Source organism: Gordionus sp. m RMFG-2023, chromosome 1 (genome assembly GCF_954871325.1).
Source record: "Gordionus sp. m RMFG-2023 chromosome 1, tfGorSpeb1-WG-v2, whole genome shotgun sequence".
In the NCBI taxonomy this organism is placed as follows: Eukaryota; Metazoa; Nematomorpha; class Gordioida; order Chordodea; family Parachordodidae; genus Gordionus; species Gordionus sp. m RMFG-2023.
In genome coordinates, this window is record NC_088775.1 from 16,565,774 (window position 1) to 16,588,119 (window position 22,346).

The 22,346-nt window shown below is 29.2% G+C and overlaps 1 protein-coding gene and 1 long non-coding RNA gene across 2 annotated transcripts; both read right to left on the reverse strand.

Moving 5' to 3' along the window:
* Positions 1–227: 227 nt before the first annotated feature.
* On the reverse strand, positions 228–1,584 carry LOC135931074 (uncharacterized). Its single transcript, XR_010572931.1, has 3 exons — positions 1,553–1,584; positions 768–902; positions 228–287 (listed from the first exon to the last, which is right to left on the reverse strand). It is a non-coding gene; the product is annotated as an uncharacterized LOC135931074 (long non-coding RNA).
* Positions 1,585–1,594: 10 nt separating this feature from the next.
* On the reverse strand, positions 1,595–22,066 carry LOC135922143 (cadherin-12-like). Its single transcript, XM_065456563.1, has 16 exons — positions 21,971–22,066; positions 16,461–16,622; positions 15,075–15,186; positions 14,724–14,923; positions 13,003–13,365; positions 11,998–12,106; positions 11,164–11,340; positions 10,975–11,070; positions 6,183–6,386; positions 4,767–5,087; positions 4,449–4,621; positions 3,552–3,605; positions 2,707–2,826; positions 2,374–2,497; positions 1,742–1,924; positions 1,595–1,692 (listed from the first exon to the last, which is right to left on the reverse strand). The coding sequence occupies exons 1-16, from the start codon at positions 22,064–22,066 to the stop codon at positions 1,595–1,597; spliced, it is 2,592 nt and encodes an 863-aa protein (XP_065312635.1).
* Between the last annotated feature and the right edge of the window lie 280 nt (positions 22,067–22,346).

Consider the following 22,346-nt stretch of genomic DNA (forward strand, 5'->3'; position numbering starts at 1 on the left):
TTATATATGTAGCCTTAATTTCTTCTTTATCTTATATTTATTTGTGGCTAATAGTATCACGATAGCCCTTTAGTTCTACCCCGAATTACATTTGAATTCTTAGATTTATCTGTTACCTATCTATGCAATATATTCACCTTTGATAATAAACAAAATTTATTTTATAGAAAAAGAAATCATTAAGAATATAATTAATTACTGAATATCATTATAAAAAAATTAAACGGATTTTTTGTGTGAACAGAAACCTCGAAATGTCTTTTAAGCGCTTTTCGTACTAAGGTCAGCTGTGGAAGTAATATGTAAAAAATATTGTGAATGATAGAATTTAAGTAGTGTTATAAAACGCTCAATTTAGGTCAATTTTTAAAAAAACGGCCCTATTAGAATTTTAGCCAAAATAATATTATGTAAGCCGGGATATTTTTCTCATAGATGGCATAAAGGTTTGGACCTCTATTTGCCAAATCTTGAGATCTCAGGCTTACATAATATCATTTTGACAAAATCTTAATTGGGCCGATTTTAAAAAACAACCCAAATCGAATCGTTTAACACTATTTATAAGTAATAAATATTAAAAATTTATAAATAGTTTACAGTCATAATCTAACATTTTTCAAAGATTTAAAAACGCATATTTTTATCATCCTATCCTAAGTTAAAAAAAAACACGTTGAATTATGTCTTTGAAACAATTTGACTAAATGGCTCTTTATTTATACAGAATTGCTTTTAAATATAAATAAGCATTTATTAAATATTACCTTCGTAAGTACTACTGGCGTATTGGTCCGTCGCCCCAGATTCTGAACCTTTACTAGCGTCATAAGCAGTACTACCATAGGCATCTGTACCGTATGCAGTACTTCCCTCGGTTCCATAAGTTGTGCTACCTGCTGCTAAAGTAGGTTTAAAAAAGTCACAATAAATTATCAGGAAATAACAGTTATACAATAGATGTTACGTAAAGTGACATGCCAATTTTATTATATAATTATGAATAATAATATTTATATCTTATGTTATCATTGACACAACTTAGTCAGTAGCTCTGTTAGTAGAGGAGCATAGGGGTTCATGCCCCATGAAAAGTTTGAAGAGAAGCGCCCCTGGTAATATATAATTTTTAGATACAGCCTTTATTTTAGAAAATTTTAAGTAGACATACTTTTTGGTGCTCTTTTTAGATCGATTTTGTTAGTGTTTGGAGATCTTAATGAGTTATAAAAAGTTTAAAAAATCTAGCAGCAACTCTACTAGTGTTATATGATTTATTGAATTCCTTTAAATGTCCCACTCACTTATTGCTTTAAATGTTTGATTCTTACTATTAAACTATGAAAAAGTCCTCTTAAGACAATATTCTCAATAAGATAATATAGAACTTTTATTAATATATATAAAATCATTTAAAGGACTATGTATTAATATGGATAGAATAATTGACTTGCCTTCGATGAATGTTTTTCATGTCTTATTAAAAATTTAGTTCAGTTATGTTATATTTCAAATTTTTATAAAAAACCAAAACAATAATGTATAGTAAAACCTTCCGTTCCGTATGCACTGCTGCCATATGCATCTGAACCGGCTACTGTACTTCCATATGTGTCTGTCCCGTATGCCGAACCGCCATAAGCATCAGAACCAGGAGCCGCACTTCCATAAGCATCTGTACCATATGCACTGCTACCATATGCATCTGTGCCATATGCAGTACTGCCATAAGTATCTGAACCTGAAGCAGTACTTCCATATGCGTCAGTGCCATATGCGTCAGTGCCATATGCTGAACTGGCGTATGCGTCAGAACCGTATGCCGCACTGGCTCCGCTGCCATAGGCGGAAGAATCGTAGGCTGAGTATTCACCCCCATATGTAGCGCTTGCATCAGTACCCCCATATGACCCGTAGTCACCGCCTTTTTAAATATGAAAGAGAGCGATTATAATGCAAAAATTAATAAAGGTTAGATAATGCGTTATAATTATGAATTATAAGAAAGCACTTAATTTTATTATAATATTTTGTATTAAGTTAAAATCTCTTAATTCTTATTTTTAAAATGTAATTAACAATTTGATAATGTGCATAACTATATTTATTTGTTAGCTAAAATAACTTCAGGAGAATTTATCCATTTTAACCAAATATGGATAAGAAAATATTTGATTTATAAAATAGGTCCAAGCAACTTCAAATAAAGAAATTGTATAAATACTTGACAAATTTTTTTTTAGAAATTAAGCACATAGTACTAAACTCCTGATAATTAATCAAATCAGATTTATAAAAACAGATGCTTAATAGAAGAAAACTTATTAATATTGTTTAAAGTAATCAGTAATATGTTGAATTAATAAAATAAACCGGAATAGTAATCGGAATAATCTCCCCCATAATAGTCATTATAATTGTAGTCATAATAAGGGTCCGTTCCATAACCGTAAGCGTCACTGTTATAGTCATCTCCGCCATAAGAATAGGCATAGTTCTGATTAAAAAAAATTATAAGATAAGGAAGGAAGGAAGGAAGGAAGGAAGGAAGGAAGGAAGGAAGGAAGGAAGGAAGGAAGGAAGGAAGGAAGGAAGGAAGGAAGGAAGGAAGGAAGGAAGGAAGGAAGGAAGGAAGGAAGGGAGGGAGGAAGGAAGGAAGGAAGAAGTTAAAGGGGGAATATATAAAATCAACAAAAAGGTCCTAACATCGTCATAGGCATATTTAGAATCGTAATCGTCGTAATATTCTCCATAATTATAATTGTAATAGGGGTCTGCGCTATAGGCATCGCTAGCACCATATTGTGAGGTGTCATAGCCATAACTCTATATATATTTATTTAAATCATATAATATAAAATAAAGGTATCTCAATGAAAATAAAAAAACCCAAATAATTTCATTAAAGATAAAAAATTAAGCCTATTTAATAGGTAAATTAAAGTGTTACAATTTGTTTGTGAAAACTTTTATAGAATTGTATATTTAGGTTTAAAATATTTTCGTAATATCAAAAAGAAAATGTACAAGACTTATACATTTATTTTTTCAATGTTAACATATTTAGATTTATTCTCATTATTAAAAAAACCATATAAAATGGGCATTTAAGGGCGACTCGATTATGATTTTATAGTTTTGATTGGATTTATGGATGCTTTGGAATTAATTTTTTTAATTATCAATATGGGAGTAGTTATTTAATCTATTTATCTCTATAGACCTAAGATATTATCATTATCACTTTATATATCTCTAAAAAATGTAACAATTTAATTATTACAGATAAGCTTTATAAAAATCTTTATTGTTATATAAATTTAATATGCTGGGGTAGGTTATTTTCTAACCATTTGGCATTACTTCATCAAGCTTATTTCTTGTTTTAAAACCATGTGTTATAAACCTCCTTAACTTGAAGCGTATACATTCTGACCCCCCCCCCTCACTTCCGCTAACTTAAATATTTATTACCATATTAAGTTAAAATTAAAATCTTAATTAAAACAAATTTTAATGCCAAAATATTATTAATCGTAAAATTCACTTACATAATCATATCCGTAAGATTTATCCGCGTCGTCTGTATAAGCTACCGTTGTGTCCTACGATTTATAAACATTTTTTAAAAATAATTAATATAATATTTATTTTTCTGATTAATTATTAATTTTATGAGATTCTGATTAATTAAAATATTTTGACTAAACTATGCTGCTCGTGTGACAGGCGGGAGATGGTGGATTCTTTAGAAAGTTGAAGGGGGAACCATTTTTTAAGCACTTCTATTTTAGTCTCGATAAACGATATTTAAAACTTTAATTAATCTCCTTGGCAGAGGTATAAGTAGAGCTATTTGCTTGCACAGTTAGTAATGAGTTTTAATAGATCTAAGTCTGGTGGGGTCAAATTCATTTATGAAAGTTAAATTATCAACCTCTTTTAGAGAAAAAGACATGACATTTATGAAAGTTATCTCCAAAAAAATCAAACAATGGCATCCATAATTATTTTCCTATTATTATTGAATGTCAGCTCTTAATCGCATCATAACCCATACAATTGTGTGCTTCCCAATCTTATTAACCTCCTTAATATTTTTTTTATATAAATCTTTTATTTTTTTTTCAGGTTCTCCATTTCCTCCACCTTTATTGAACCTTTTATCTTTGCATCAGCATTTATTAAACCTTACTACATAACTCACATTGTCCTATGTATTTATATTTATCTATTCTCAGTCAGATATATGCTGATCATGATTCCATTTTTTCCGCTTTATATACACTAAATTCTTGCAGTAAGTATTCATCTTAAAATTCTAATCATCATAGATGCTTTTAATTTTTATTATAAACCATGCCTTATGGGTAAATATAGAGTGTATTACGTTTTTTTACTGCTATAATATGTTATCTTTATAATAATAATTTTTTAAATGATAAAACTTTGAGTGGGGGTAAAGCGCCTGCAAAAACGGGTGGCTTTGCGGTGACGGGAACAGATGTGGGCGGGGGCTTAGATAAATCCACAGGTTTAGGTGGCCCACCAGGACTTAACGGAGGTGCAGTACCAGGAGGCATCGGAGGTCTGGGCTGACCCGCTCCAGCAGGTCTGGCACCTACGAAATGATAAAAACAATACACAATATTATTTATTAAAATCTTTAATATTATAACTTTTTAAAGCTAAAAATTGAAATTAATTAAAGTTAATTTAAAAACTTATGAATTTATATTATAAATTCATTTATGAAAACAACATACCAGATATAGCTCCGGGTGGAGGTTGGCCAGCAGGCCTTGCCCCTGGTGGAGGTGGCGGTCCAGCAGGCCTTGCTCCTGAAGGAGGTAGCATCGCTCCGGGAGGAGGGGGACCTGTGGGTATTTTTCCATCAGGGCCGGGTGGTCGAACAGGATCTCCCCCTGGGGGTGGAGGTGGTAGACCAGAAGCAACCTTCAAAGTAGCCGTTTTAGTTTTATCCTTATCCGCTCCTTTGTCATCTTTGCCTTTATCATCTTTACCACCCTTTTCTTTTTCAGCCTTTTCTTTAGCTAGAAGGGACGGTGTTTTGGCCGAGTCCTTGGCTTATCGAAGTTTGATGATGCAAAAACGATATTGGATTTATGTGTATGTGAAAATATAAAGTTTTTTTTTCTTTAATAATATTTATTTAAAAAAAGATATAAGGTTTTTTTTATAAAGAATAGAATACCATTTTATATTTAAGATATACAAGACATTTTAGTGGTATCATAGATTCTAAATTAATTTTAAAAAATTCAATCTGGAAGAATCTATCTAATTCAATGAGTAAAATCTCAGCTCAACTTATAGAATTCCTCAATCGCAAAGAGCCAAAATTAGTAAATTATATCTCAAATTTATTAGTTTGAGTGCAATTTGAATTTTTTTAATTTATCTCATCAAGATATTTTTGCATAAAAATTACAAAATATTTACTTTGGAAACACATGATGGCTAGCTATGATTAAGAAAACTATTTTATTAAAATAAAATGATTTATGATACAATATATCTAAAATTTTAAAGTATTATAAAATAATATAAATTTGAATATAAAATAAAATAAAATAAAATGAAATAAGTTAGTAAAAATCGCGCAAGTAGAAATCGCGATATATTTTATAAATGGTTATTATAAATTATTTTAATTAATATTATAATTTATTTTAATTAATATTACAATTTATTTTAATTAATATTATAATTTATTTTAATTAATATTATAATTTGTTTTAATTAATATTATAATTTATTTTAATTAATATTATAATTTATTTTAATTAATAATATAATTTATTTTAATTAATATTATAATTTATTTAAATTATTTTTATATTATATTTTTATTCATTTATTTTATTTTATTTTAATTAATATATTATTTTATTTTAATTAATATTAAAATGTCATTTTATTTAACATCCATAACACTTATAAACGATTATTTAAAAACTTTTAGCCTTTTTAGGTAAAATTTGATCAAAAATCTACATCTTCATAAAAATAACTCAAAAATTAAATTTTGAGAAGATTTTTTCAAACTTTTTTGTGCGACATATTTACACCTCAAACAATCAATAAAAAAATTTACTAAACTCACATGGCTTGATAGTTTAATATAAACTTTACCTAACATAACTAAAATATAATATTACTCGATTTTTTTCCGATCCCTGTACTTCCAGCTGCTAATTTTTCCTTTTTCTTCTTATGATAAACGTAGCCAGCTACGACCATAACTATAATCAAGAAGACTATTATTATTACTATAATAGCCCAAATCATGGGATTCTTTATTTTTCCGCTTCCCCCAAACGCTCCCGGAACAGAATTTTGGTAGACCGAAATATCTGGACTTTCTGGAGGGAAAATGAGGGGGGGGGGGTAGGAAAAATATTTTTTTTAGTAAATATAATTGTTACTTAAACATTAATATGATAGGGCTGTGCCAATATTTAATATTAAATAGGATCGGAAGCGATATCTCGCGTTTGGAGTTTCGCGTTTTCAAAAAATATCAGATGGGCCAAAATTTTTAAATAAACCGATCCTATCCGATATTTAAAAAAAATAAATACTTCTATCCATAAAAATGGCAGGTGGTGAACATCATTATGTTGATAAGAAATAAAGAGATATTAAATTCTTATTAGCATTATTTAATTACAAGTGATTTGATTAAATTTTAAAATAATCAAACTCCATCATAAATTACAATAGTATTATGTCTATAATGTAAAATTGTTTGCTGCTAATTTTTAAAGTTTTAACATATAAAATTTACACTGATAAATTCCTGCTTTCAAGGCAGGTTGTACAATGGTAAGAAATCAAGACAGATTAAATTCTTACAATACATATTAGGATTATCCCACTTTAAGAGAATTGATTGAATTTAAAATAACCTAATACCATCACATTATAATAGCATTATGTCTAATGTAAAATTGATAGCTTCTAGTTTGAATACATAAAATTATATTGATAAATGCCTGCTTTCATGGCAGATGGTGAACAACATAACTGCTAATTTGAAAGATTGATGTATATAATTATTATATACTTAAATGTATGCATCCAAAAATGATGAAGTTCAGTTATGAATTCTCAGATGATATAATAAAAATATTAATGGATAATCGGTGGATTGTAATACCCAATAGTAGACCCACATATTATGTTGGATAGAAGTATCTGTTCTCAATGCAGAATATTTTGGAAATGGCTATTTAAGGACCCATAGTGTGAATGGACAAAGATGCCCCTGGCTCTGTCCCTTCTACCTCTCTTCTAGCAATCCCTAACAGTTCCCTCTTAAATCCTTTGACACAGTTATCAATTCCATCTTCATCAAATTGTGTTGATATTACATCTTCAAACATTCTCGAATCTAATCCAATTTCAAACATTTTCTATTCTAATCCTGACATTCATATCACTAATTTCTTTATTGACCAATTCCTTGGCCTTCCTAAACCTCGTCTGATCTCCAGAATTCCAAGAGGTGCCAGACAAGTGGTTTCTACCAATTATGCCCAATGCGTTGATAGGCTATTAAAGAATTTCTCTTCTAAGGATGTGTGGTCAGCCTTCCTTTTATTTGGTCACAAATCTTTCCAAATTCGCTGCGAACTAGGAATATTAAACTAGCATCTTCTAATGCTAATTATGAACCACATAATATCATAACTCATACATGCAACAAAAAACAGGGCGATTTAAATTTCAAGGTGAAGCTAATCAATAACAAAATAAACAATTTGGATATAAATGGTGCTCTCAGACTATTTAGCTCCTTTGGCACACTTGCTCCAGTGGACGCAGTGTCATACCAAAGACTACTAGACAAGCATCCCCAGACACTGGAAGCTATAATTTATGAAACCAAGAACCACCCTTCTCTGATTTTCACTTCGGAAAGGACGTGGCTCCTTGATTTGTAGGTATCAAACCTTTATCTCTTCAAGATTTAACTACTCCCATCCTTAACAGTCAAACCTCTTTATTGAATAAAATAACTCAAGTATGAAACAAGGTCATTAATGGTGAGGTCCCAGATTTTGCAAGGGCCCTCTTTTTTGGAGCCAAACTTGTCGCTCTGAGAAGAATGGTGATATTAAGCCTATTGCTGTTATTGCTTTATATAGGAGATTATGTTCCAAGTTAATAGCTAGCAAAATTTCTGCACAAGTATCTAACACACTTCTTCCTCTTCAATTTGGGGTTCGTACGAGCTCAGGCTGTGAAGCAGCTGCACATATAACTTGTATTTATGCTCAAAATACTACAATTGCTCAACATCTTGTAAAAATCGATTTTACAAATGCTTACAATTGCATTCACAGAAAAGATAATTTTACAATTTATAAAACATTTCCAAATTTTTACAAACTATATCCTCTCGTCCTATAAGAAACCATCACATTTGATATTTGGCCATCATATCTTAACCTCTTCTGAAGGTATTCAGCAAGGTGATCCCCTAGGCTCCATATTATTATGTTTTGGTATCCATGACTTGATTACTAAAATAAACAATAACTGCACACTGCTCTTCACTTATGGTATATTGATGATGGGGTCATCTCTGGTGAATCTGCAGAGGTGGTAAAGGCTATCAATATTATTAGGGCTTCGACTGACAGCCTCGGACTTGCAATAAATCAAATCAAAACGGTGTACTGCGATATTAATACAATTCCGCAAATACGTTTTTGGTTTTAAGCATGACCCCGTAAAAAATCTATCCCATTTGGGCTCTCCCATTGTTGAGGAGTCAGTGAATTCTTTTTTTTTAGCGATATGGACGATATCTTTGAAAATTTAAAACCATTCTTCCTTGTCTTTCGGCTCACAAGGCCTTTTTTTAATTCGAAATTTCTTCAACATCCCTAAAATCCTTTATGCCCTACGATCGAGCCCATTATTTTTAGAGAGGGAGCATTTAGTGATATTCGAAACCAGAATAAGAGTCATCCTTAGCGACTGCTTAAATATCAAATTTACAGACATAGCTTGACATCAAGCCACACTTCCTTCCAAACATGGCGGCCTTGGTATAAGATCCCCATTGTCGACCTCAATATGTTGGTTCATTGCTAGCCATCTTCAGGCACGTATATTAATTGATCAACATCTATCTGTCCACGACCCTTTTTTGAATACTTCTAAGAGAGAATGGGCAAAATCCGTCACAACCACAACCCTATTTCCGATCTCTGTAAAGGGAAAGGATTGGGATTTACCACTTGTGAAGAACTCCGTTGTTTACCTTATTTCGAGTCTCTCACACCATTGGCTAGATCCACATTTATTAAACTTATCAAAGATCGGGGATATGAATTTTTAGATTTTATTCCATCTACCAATCTCAAACTCGAATTGGACAACCATGAGCTCAGCTATGCTTTATGTATCAGACTTAACATTCCCTTTTCATTACCATATAAATGCAGCAAATGTCATACTGATGATAACAATATGGCCCTGCATCCTTTACAATGCAATCGTAATCCCGGTCGGCAAACTCGACACTTGACAATCGAATCATATCTCTTGCACTCAGATAAGCTGGTTTTCCTACCTCAATGGAGCCTTCTGGCCTTTCCGATAGTAGGCGTCCTGATGAGGTCACACGTATCCCATGGTTTCAAGGAAAATTTATAATATGGGATTTTTCTTGTCTGGACATTAACTCCCTCTACAATTTTAACAAGAACGCTCTGAACAGAGCTCAAAATTTTAATATCGGCAAATACAGCGCTGATTATTCAAATTACATGTTCATACCCATCATTTGCTCCACCTTAACTACACATGGTGATTTGGCTAAAAAAAATTTTGAAGACGTTGGCCGCCTAATCAGAAATAATTATGGAGAGCCTCGCGAAGGTTTTTACTTAAGGCAGAGGATCGCAATAGCCATTCTTAAGGCTAATTATCTTTGTTTTATTAATTCGATCGATGATTAGGTAAAGGAGGTTTTGAATAATTTTGCTGCTTTCGCTTTTATTTATTTTGTGTTTTACATTATTTTATGATCTATGCCTCAATATTGTCCTTTTGTTATTATAATTTTTATTTAATGTTTAAAAAAATAGTTAAAAATTGTAAATTATTTTTTGTCATATTATCTGCAACAAGAAAAGGATTTTAAAATATCGAGCTAGTCACATTCATCTAGTGTTATTAAACGGCTCGATTTGGCCAATTTTTAAAAACTCCGAACTCAAGATATGCTAAAAATAAACAACTCAAGCTTTTGATCTTGCCCATCAATGTCAGGTTTGTACTTCTATTGGCAAAATTTCGAGGCTTATGTTATAATATTTTGGCTTATACCCTTGATTTAAAAAAATCAAAAAATGGAGCTGTTTAACAATTCGTTCTTAAAAATTGCAAATATTGTAAATGAGATTATCAACTTTTGGAGAATAAAAAAAACCAAATACACATTATTTAAAGTTAGTTGGTTTTTTTAAAAATAAAAAATATTGATATTTTTATGATATTGGTTCAAAAATAGATGGTAAAATAAAATTAATATCGGAGTCGGGGTTGGATCTGGTTTATAGCAATATGGAAAATTATAGGATTGGATCGGTGAAATATTTGTGGATCGGCACAGCCCTAATGTAAATACGATGCACATCATATATATTATAATATCAATATGTATTAAATAATATATTTTCATATATTACTTTGAACTTTTTTTACTAAAATTATAAAATCAAATCAAATGTATTTGCAAAAGAAAAACGAAAAGTAACTCATTTTAATTGGTTATAAAGGCAATTAAGATTTACGTATTTTTAAAAAAATATTTTGATATCAATATATTACCCTCAAGACTAACTAGCACATAATAGGATTTAAGGGATTTAATAGAGAAAGAAATAAGGATTAATAATTTGCAAATTTTGATAGTATAACATAATTAATAACCTGCTTCACTGGGATATTTTCTTATGGGGATAGAAAGAGTAGATGACAGGGGTGGTACGCCTCTGTCTTGAGCTTCGATTGTCAAAGTTTCTTCTCCTACAAATAAATGAAAAATAATCATTCCTTCTCTCCTTCTCTCTTTCTCTCTTCTCCTTCCATTTTATCATAAATAAAGGATGATTTATTAACCTGGTTGAAGAGCTGAAGAAGCAACTTTGATCTCCCCAGTTGCCGGTTCAAAGCTAAAGCTAGGAGCTGGCATGTTTTCTTTAAAAGAGACAGGATTTAACGGGTCGCTGCTTATATCCCTATCTATCGCTCTTACTACATATACCAAATCCCCCGGCTTTGCGTCCATAGAAACACCTTTTGCGTACAAAAGAGTTTGTATGCATGGTTTTTATTTCATAAATTGAAAATTGAAAATTTTAAATTAGATGTTAAAAATTTTTTTGATTTTTAAGAGGAAAAAAACTAATTTATTAATTAATCTTTTCTCCAAAAATTGGTTTCTTAACATAAAATGGCAAACACGGCTAACACAAATATTTTACCTGATAAAAAATATGAAATAGGTAGAATCTAGAGAAAAAAAAATTGCAATCTTTTATTTACTAAAATATAATTATTAAAATATAATTATTAGATAAAGTTATCAAGAATGTGCCCATTATTATCTATTCCAATTCTTTGGAAGCTGGTACGCAATACGGAATGGACCTTTCGCATTAGTTTAAAAATTACTTGCAATTCGGTACTTTTTCCTTAGTCAATTTCTTTTATTGCGGGTCAAATGGAACTTTGTTTCTCATTCACAATTAGGGCGAAGAATATAAAAATACAGCATATTTTGTAAACTTCGCCGTGAATTAGCGCTAACTATGAAAGAGGGGTGATTCAAAAACACTTTTAGCAGAATAATTATATTTGACAGACTTTACCTATCCAAATTATTATCTTCCAATAGCGATTAGTGTATTTTCTAACTAATATTTTAATAAGTTTTATTTTTAAAAAAAATACCAAGGGCCTGAATGGGCCTAATAATTTCTGGCGGGTTATCATTAATATCCTTGACTTGAATGTAGACCATTACCGTGGTTTTTAAGCCTCTTCCACCTTCGTCTGTGGCCTAATTGTATTTATTTATAAGACGATATATATACATTTTATAAATGCTATTTAAATAAAATCTAGGTAAACATTTACAGACCATAAGTCAAATTTTTTTAAAAAAAAAAATTTACTTTTCCTTTTTGTAAAACGATAACATTTAAATATCAACTAGTCCTAAATTAATTTTATCTTGTAAAGAGTTTATAACTTTATCACATTCGGGTAGGGCTATACTATAGCATTCGAGTGCTTAATACTATAAGATAGCAATAAAATATGGATATTTTTAACGTTTCTACACGGGAATGCTTAGTATACTTAGTAGATATATCAATTTTTTAAAGTTCCTTTCCAAAAATTTGAATATTTCTTTGTATACTATCCTCTGCTTAAAATAGTTGTATTATTTTTTCAAAGAGTTCCCAGTAATAATTGGATATAAAATATATTTAAAACTATTCTCTAAAACTTATAACTATATATTTATAGTTTTAATTTGTTTTTTAATAATAACACATCCAAAGAAAATGTTCAAACGAGATTGACATGGTATTAGTCTTGCAAAAAAGTCTTGATTTTAGGAAATAAAAGTAAATGATATAGTTATCTCTAGAAAACTTAAATTAGCTCAATAATAAAATATGTATTTACGTTTTTTTTAATATCTGGATAATTTATATAATTATAAGCATACAAAAGTGTCAATATCAATTTGTATATTTTTAAAAAAAACTCAAAATATGATCGTAATTAAACTGATTATGTACTTACATTAAATATAGCACATCTCTAACTGCTTAGATTTAAGTGGGTTTAATTAAATTGGGACGCACTTTAAAAAATGACTACTTTAAAAGTTTATTAATTTAAGTAAAAATAATTATTTTTTCCCTTTTTAAAAAAAAATTATACCTGAACGGTAAGCTCGTAATTAGATTTAGTCTCGGCGTCCAATTTATCGTTCGTCTTCAAATCCCCAAGCTTGGAATCTATGACGAACACATCGTTATCTTTTCCATTCCCTTCTACAATGGAGTAAAATATGGACGCTACATTTCCTGGACCTGGTGCAGGCTCCCCTCTTTTAAGCTTTTTATTATATATTCCGTGTTTGTTCAAAGAATTACTACCTTTGTCCCCAAATTTTTGGTCAGTTATATTTCCTCTTGACGACGACCACAAGGCGGGAAGATGTCTAACCTTTCGTTTGTTATGATTTGTGAATATCCTCCAATCTAAAGGCGCGTCTTCGTAATCTGGATCGTAGGCACGGACCTTATATATTTAAAAAATTATTATTATTATTTAGAGTCATTTATATCAGTAAATGGGTTGCTATTCAGCCATTATTTTCAATAATATATTAACCTCCACAACCCACATCTCTATGTTATTTAACCCTAATTTCGTGGAAAAAGTTGGTTTTCAGAATAACAATGATTCCACTATAATCAAATAAAAGAAGAAGAAAAATTTTGATTTAGGTTCAACTCAAGGAAATTGAAGTTGCAACAGCTGATTTATTTAAATTGTTATTTATTTATAATTACATGATCTGTCCGATTTGAGATGTTATTCTTAAATATGATTAAATTTTATTTAAAAAAAATAACTTTTAATATATATTAACTTATACCTAATCCATATCACTTTAGCATTTAATTACCCTATACCCTTTTTCTCTTTTTAATCTTTAATATCATATTCCCAAATTCAGTTATTTCCTATTTCAATTAATTAGAAAATTTCCTTCAGATTACATACCTTGAATTGAACTATTTTCAAAGGTACTAATCTATAGTAGATGAGTCAATAGCTACCTATTTACCAAATAATCTATATCATCATTAATTATTATACACAAATATGTGAATTATATTTATATAGCGCATCTTTTATTTTTATCAAGAATGGTCCAATGTCATAGTTTTATTTTTAAATTGGTTTCAAAATTACTTTTTATAATTTTGTTTTTATAACATTTTATTTTGTTATTCATCTACAGCACAGTTAATAAAGAATAATTTAAAGCAACAAAATGTGCTAAATAAGCATTACTTAATGGTTCGAAATAAGTTAAAGAATTAATGTTTACAAAAGTTTGCTTAATTCAAACCAGGCGTGATATCATAGTTTTCATTTGTTTATAACATTTTTATGGTTCACAAAACTGATTGAGAAATTAATAAGTACTTGTTAAGCTCAAAATATTAGTGCAAACTATATTTTAGTTCTTCTATACCATTCTGGCATGATGTCAATTTTGGCATTTTTTTCTTATTTTGCTAATATCTTTTTCTTTATACAGTATGCCAAACGGATTAAAACAATAATACTAAGCACTAAACATTGATTTCAAGATAAATTCTTTCAGTGAGTTTTTCTTCTTAAGGTTGCCCAAAATTTTGTTGCTAATAGTTTTTCCCTTTATACTGGCTACTATACTAATTAAAAAAACTCATAGGCACTAAAGCACGATATATACAGGATTTTTGAATTAGTGGAGTTGATATATAGATATTATATTTAAAGCAAGATAAAAAATGATCACAAAGATTTGGTTTTTATGCAGCGATCTTTTATTTTATCTTATCTCTCTACAAAAATTAATAATTAAAATAAATAGGAATAACCTGCATGATGATAGCACCGCTGTGAATGTCTTCAAAGCAGCTAGTTCCATAATAATTGAGGCTAAATACAGGGGGGTATTGGTTGGTCTTATGATTCAAGCCAATGGTAACAACAGTGTGAGAATATTTCCAAGGCCTACCTTTATCATAGGCAAAAGCCGTGACCAGAATACTTACCCTTTTGTCGAAAATTAGAGAGCCTAAATAATTATTGTATAGTAATTGAAAAATAAGAAATAGCAAATAATTTATTTATCCTATCCTATTCTTTCCCCCTCCACTCCTATTATCATTTTTCAAGATAAACAATATCTTAACAAAAATGACGTGTAATAAGAAATTCCAATTTACTCAATACAAAAATCTTCCCAGTTTCATTATCGATGTCGAACAAGTCATCAGTATCCTTCAGCATGTAAACTATTTTCCCGTTGTTACCTTGGTCAGCGTCTTCCGCTATCGCCTTTGATAAATATTTTTTTATGCATAGAACTCTTTTTATGTTTTTTATCTTCTTTCCTTAACCTCGGTCGTAAATTTATAAATATGTGTCTGTGTATTATTAACTAGACTGACTCATTCTTTAAAATGCCATGTAAAACGACGTACATCTGCTGGGTGATACGCCATTTTGGAGCATAAATTTTTTTGAAAGAAACTTAATTATTTATTTTATATTTCATGAAATTTTTAATGTAAATGAAATATATTTATAATGGAAACCAAAATGATGTGCAAAGAGCTAATTTATAAAGCGCCACAAACTAACTCTTACTAATATAGCAATTTGTGCTACATTAAAGTTATGCCAAAAACACTTTTTTATTCTATGCTCAAAGCTGATCTACTTTTCTTAAGCAATGTAATGATATAACTCTCCAAACAAAAAATTGGGCTAGTAGCGCCTTGATATATTATTGGCAAAAATACCCCCGTAAAATTACTACGAACAAAAATGTCCGACATAAATACCAATGGACAAAAAACACCGGGCAAAAAAAAATACATTTAGTTAAAAAAAAATGATATTAAATCGCGAATATATCTAAAATGATGTAAAAGGTAAACTAATGTAATTTTAAAGATTCTATGAAGTATATAATACTTAGTTCATAAGAATATTCGCTATTCGAATAGTAAAAAAAAAATCTTCGAATATAATTCGAATAATATTTGAAATTCGTGAATATTATTCTAACAAATGATCCCAGAAGGACTAGGACATAAATTTTAAAAAAATTATTCGGATTGGACGGATTCAACATGAGTTTTTTAAAACAAAATTTTTAGTTCCTAACCGTTTGAACATAAATTTTTCTAGATTATCTTAAGAAAGATTTTTTGATTAAATATTACCTTAAGTTAGTTTTCTAAAACATATTTTTAAATTTTCCTTAAATATCGTTATTTGTTAAAGTAAAAGTAAATTCTTTTTTTTAGAATAAATCTTTTTCAGGCGCCATTTGCCTATTAAAGTAAGAATTTATTATACTTGTTTACATCCGAATCCAACCCGTCTGATATATTAAAAAGATGGCTGACAAAGTGTTTTTTTTTCTAATTTTGTCAGACCGAGCTCAAGGCGAGCTTAGCAATTAAAAATGTTTAGATTTATGTTTGGATCGGGCCAAAACGCGAACAGGTCTGATGCAGAGTTTTAATTTCTAACTATACTTTGCTTAATAAAACTTCTAATCTATATGAATTCATGATTTTCATAATTGTTATTTATTTTACCTTGATAACTTCTCCCTTAATAGGATAATCATTCGCTATTTCCGCTTTGTAAGGTTTAATAAATATTGGACGATTGTTATTTTTCTCTTTAATGTTGATGTTCAAAGTTGTCTCTGCAGTTTTACGCAATGTAGCACGTAATATTAATACCACAAATGGGGCCTATTTTTTAAAAATATATATCTATTGTCTAGTATTTTAATTTAGATTGAAAATACTATGGTAAAACTCAGCTTGGGTGGCCACTTTTATAAAAAATAGTATCTTTCTTGAATTTACCTATAAAGTCAATATAAATAATCGTGGTAAAATGAAAATCGTTTGTAGATATTTAAAAGTTTCTTTAAAAAAATATAGAGGTTTATTTTTTTGTAATCCGACATACCTGTAAGGGTTGAATGCAGATTTATCTCTATCTTATCTAGAAACATTTCTTAAAAATTATATGCATCTATGTCGATTATTAGATACATTTTATTATAATTTTGTTCTGCGATTTTTTAAATTTAAATTTATTGAAATTCTCTTATTTTTTTTACGGTTCCATGTCAATTCTGCGAAACGTTTATCGCGAATCCACATTAGCCAATAGTATTCCGCGAAGACAATATCGCGAAGACAATATCGCGAAACAAATATCGCGAATTTTTTGTAGAGAAACCCTTATCGCGAAAACTTTAAAACGAATGCACAACGAAACTTTTATCGCTAATCAATAATCGCGGAAATTTTATAACGAACCTAAATCACGAAGATTATATTGCGGAAACTATTTCGCGAAGATATATATTATAGAGAATTTAATATCACGAGGTTAATATTGCGATAACATTATTTTAAAATATTTATTTTTATGATCATATTAATTGAATAATAATTTTTTAAAAAATGATAGTTTTTAATTTTCTTTTAGCCTTAATAAATGTATATAATGATTAAGGAACTATTTGGTTTATAAAATTTATCTTTGGAATAAAAAATATTTCTACCCTGCCCTATGCTTTTCCTCAAAGTCTTATTTTATATGAATCGCGCAAAATGTGTTCTTTAGTTAAACCTTGATCCTTATTGGCGAAATTGATATCTGTATTGCGCCAATATTTATTGTCTAAGGTACTTAATATTTATAAATTCATTAATCAGTTTTGCCAGTCACTAACCAAAAACAGAGTTATAAGTTATTAGATTGACTTTCTAATACTGAATGGCATTTCAAAAATAAATTACATCTAAGTGTAAGGGATTTCCCTAATAAAATATTTCCAATCTTATGATTTTACGATTTTTTTTATCTCTTCTTATTCTATGTCTTATTAACTCAGAAAATTTACTAATAAAATTCGAAGATAATTTAAAAAAATTACTAGCAAAATCTTCATGATAAAAATAATATGAGATCAGCAAAAATTCTTACCTCTTTAAATTTTTTTATCTTGATTGGGAAAATTTCTAAGCATTTCAGAATATTTGTTAAGATTTACTTTTAATGGTATAAAACACATTTTAAAAAAGGAAATTTTTTTTTTGGGGGGGGGGGGGTGGGGGTAAATTTATTAGGGTAAAAACTTGAATTAAAATATCCCCTCCATACTTACAACCAGGAGTGAGAGAGACCTGTAAGAAATTATAATGTATTTTCTAGCACATCCGATAAAGGTTGCATGCTTACCTAATAGACAATAATAAAAAAATATCCTTAAAACATTTCGCGTTTATGATTTATGGAACTTAGGGGTTAAGGGGTTATTTGATTATTCGGGGAGAGAGAAAAGGGAGAGGAGAGTAAATTCGTTGTCAGTTTGAAAAGCACCTTGATTTTACTTATTTGAAGATTATCTTAATAGAAATACTACCATTTAGTTACTAGTGGGAATAATTTTTTATATTATTAAAAATATATTTGATAAATGCCTCATTGATGGAATGTTTTTAATGAAGATTATCTTAATAGAAATACTACCATTTAGTTACTAGTGGGAATAATTTTTTATATGATTAAAAATATATTTGATAAAGTGCCTCATTGATGGAATGTTTTTAATAATTAAAGCTATAAATGATATTTTATATTAATTTAATTATATATTATAAACTACCCATATCAAAAGATAACGCCAATTTTTACTTTATGAAATGCAATATTAAAAGCTTTATTAAGATAGGACGAAATATTTTATTTTCATAATTATTATATTATCAGATATTGTTCTCAATATTCATCAGAATGGTATGGTTTATTTACCTTGCGTACGGCATTATTGCGAATCACTGGCGTATCCAGGATTTAGCTGGTAAGGGGGGGGGGGAAGGGGCGCTATCAGATAAATTTTTTCCCCATAATTTTGTTGGAGATCTTTTAATACACTTATTGTATAAAAATAATTTTGGGTTTTCACCTTTTTTTTGTTAAAATGGTTTTTTTCTAAAAATTTTAAATTATAGTCGTTATTTTAAAAAGTATTCAATTTTTACTAATTTTTCTTTAAAATTCTTCCTTATAATGATATATTGTATATTTTTTGGGGAGAGAGATGGTTGAAGGGGGGGGGGGGGAGTGGAGTGGTGTTAAGGGGGGAAATTTTTATTAGCTTAAAAGGATATTTACAAAAACAGAAAAATTTGCGATATGGATGATTTCCCCTTTCCATTGGTTATGCGCTTGTTGCGAATACTCTCAAACTCCAATACAAACTTATACCCATCGTCAAAAACAACTTTTGGCCATTCGGTAAAGGTCCAATCTTTATATTTCTTTGCGATATAGTAACGTTTCTTTTGGTTAAATGTTAATAGAGATTTTTTCTTGGCCTATTATTAAACCAAAAAGAGTTTCGTATAAAAATTAGAATACTTTATAAAATCTTTCTGTTCAAGTGGAGATAGATAGTTATTGTCTTATCCTATAATTTTTAAGTCAAATGAACAAAATTTTTTGGCAATTTTCCTGATAATTTTTTGCAAACTATCCATGAATGTTGTTAAATTTTGTCGCTTTTAGAAGCCAATGCTAACAGATTTGACAAGATCAATTAATATATTAATATATTCTTGATCTTTTCTGCTTAGGTGGAGTTTTTCGGTTGTAGCTGAATTATTCATTTTTGTTTTTGTAAATCAAGCATTTTCTCCTGAATAATTGATTCAGTTAGAATTCATGGGGTATTTGAAATTAAAATTCAAAAATAATTAGGAAAAACTAAAGCTTAACTATGCTTTTGCAGATATTTATAAGCGGTTGATCTTTCCTACACTATGACATTAGTTATGACCATGTAAAACAATGACTAAAATACGAAAATAAAAAACAGTGTCATTTTTTAACTAAAATATTTTGCTATAAATTGCCATAATGTTGAATTAAGTTATCCAGAATAAATTATTAAATCATCATTGGGCTCTTGAAACCAACCTTAAATTACCATATGAAAATCACTTTGGTCAAAACATAACTAATACAAAATTTTGGGTGCAAAGATTCGTATAAGATACAAATTATAAAACCGAAGCTATTTTTGGTTTTTTATATATCAAACTGAATTAAAAATGTTAGCCTTATTTCATAACGAGCTATAATAATAGATTTTTAATTTTGATAATCATACTAGAGGTCTGCAATGGGCCAACCCTAACGCCCCATGATCATTTGGCCCTAAAAAAATTTAATTTATTCTCCTGGTAGCTCCATTGTTTTAAAAATAATTTTCCCACCAATGTTTACTTTTTTTAACCCATTCATTACAGACTTCTAAATAATACCTCACGTGATTATAAAATTATATTGTATCTTATTGATCTTAAATAATAATATATGTATAAGTACTTTTTAAAAGAATATTTTAATCTCGATACTTATGAAAAAAAAATATCTTTCGAAAAACTGGTGAAGTAACTTTTGAGCCTTAGCGCCGAATCTTTTAGGAGCGCTATTATGTCTAGCCCAATGACATATAATAATACCTAGACTGACGATTCATTCATTAAAATGCATTTTTAACCGTCGTTAAAAGCAAATCAGCTGGACCCGCCATTTTGGTAACCTTTATAATAATTATTTTCATGTTAAACACTAATATTAAATTGATAACTTACTTTCTTATTATCTCGATGATCAGGCAATTCTTTAATAAAGTTTGCATCAGATATAATATAAAATTAGGCTCTCGTTTAAAATTTTAATATTTATTACAGTAACCAAGATGGCGTCTCTAGCTGATTTGTATTGATGTACACTTTTAATGAATGAATCGTCAGTCTAGGTATTATTATATGTCATTGGTCTAGCCAAAACTTAAGGATTTTTCCTTCATATAAATATTTATCATTTAGAAAAATTTTTACAGATGACTAACTCCAAAAGGAATTTTACTTCCTTTCTTATAGGAAATGGTTTAAAGAAAAATTTCTTATAAATTTTATATAAATTATTAAATAAATTTAATATTATTATTATTATTGTATATTGTATATGTTAGCGTCAATTATTTTTCCAAATGTGTTATTTTTTCAATTTTAATCATATTTTTTTAGCGCCTTTTGAAAATCGGGATTTTATCAGAATTGTATTCCAGGGTGTTTAGAATACCTATCCTGTATTTCAGACAATTTTGCCCTTAACTTTCGGGTCATTTACAAAAATTTCTAGAAAAAAATCATTCAATCAATTAAGTTTAATAATTCACTTAATTTATATTGTCTTTTATATAAATTTTTCACATAAATTAAATACACAAATGTTTATGGAGAAAATTAAGTGAAATTTATGGAATAGGCACTCTACATATGCAGGATATATTTCTGGGTAAATTGAATTTCAGAATTTTTAAAATCACCCTTGGTGAATGATCTAAACTTGATAGATTACAAATCCCCATAGAATCGAGATTCCATATCCAAATCAGAGACCTTTATGGGCACAAATTTTTTATTTATCTAGCACGGCCCAGGGCTTCAATAAAAATTGTAAGCCCAGGTTCTATCCATATTTAAAAAATTTTTATAAGCCCGGCTCAAGCCCATAATAAGTTTCAACCGGCCAAAACGAAAGTCCAAAATTAAATTTATTGTACTCAATAAAAATAAACAATTTTTCAGTGTATTTAGGCAATAATTTTGCTTGCAATACTGAATTTTATTATTGTAGAAGTTTTTAAGTTATCAACTGTTTTAAATAAGCTAAATTTTAAGAAAATTTTAGGCCCAAGGCTATTTTAAAAAAATTCAAAAACCCAGGCCTGTCCAGGCTCATTGAAAAATATAATTTTAGATGGGCCGGATGGCCAGATCCATGATATCCCAATACGATATATAATTTGAAAAATACATCTTCTTACCAAATTTTAACTTTTTCTTGACTCTACAAATCAATAGATAGGGGCTGCCACCCTAGCTGGGTTTCTCCTAATACTATTTAATTACTAAATTTTCCAATTCGTCATAATTTATAAGCTAATTTTAGTTATATAAACTCTCACTTTTGTAGGGTTTTACATATATGGATAAAAGCTTAGTACCTTCCCATTTGGAAACATTTTTCCGTAATCAAGCATTTCCGCACTGATAACGCAGAGTCTGGGTATACCTGTGTATTTTATATGCAATAATATCATAGATTATAAATCCTGAACATAAAACTTGGAACTCTTTAGGGAGCAAATTGATTGTCCGAACAAAATTGGGATAGTGGAATCCACTTTTCAAAATTTTAGAAATCGGAAACCAGAGTCAAAACCCTATTTTAAAAATATTCTACGAAACTCCTTGTGACTCTGTTTCCAGAATTTAACTATATATGTTAACTGCAATGTGCATAAACGGACAATATAAATTTAATATCTTATGGAATTGCCCGAGGTTTATAAGGTCGGTGTATTTTTAATATATTTCTGT

What these genes read in the sequence shown, in the direction of transcription:
- LOC135922143 (XM_065456563.1), bottom strand. Translation starts at nt 22,066, where the DNA reads ATGATATTATTGCATATAAAATACACAGGTATACCCAGACTCTGCGTT. An exon ending in TTAAGGGAGAAGTTATCAAG is followed by an intron (nt 15,187 to 16,460) that starts GTAAAATAAATA and finishes TATTTATCAAAG; the next exon opens with GCGATAGCGGAAGACGCTGA. An exon ending in AGGGATCGGAAAAAAATCGA is followed by an intron (nt 5,088 to 6,182) that starts GTAATATTATAT and finishes AACTTCGATAAG; the next exon opens with CCAAGGACTCGGCCAAAACA.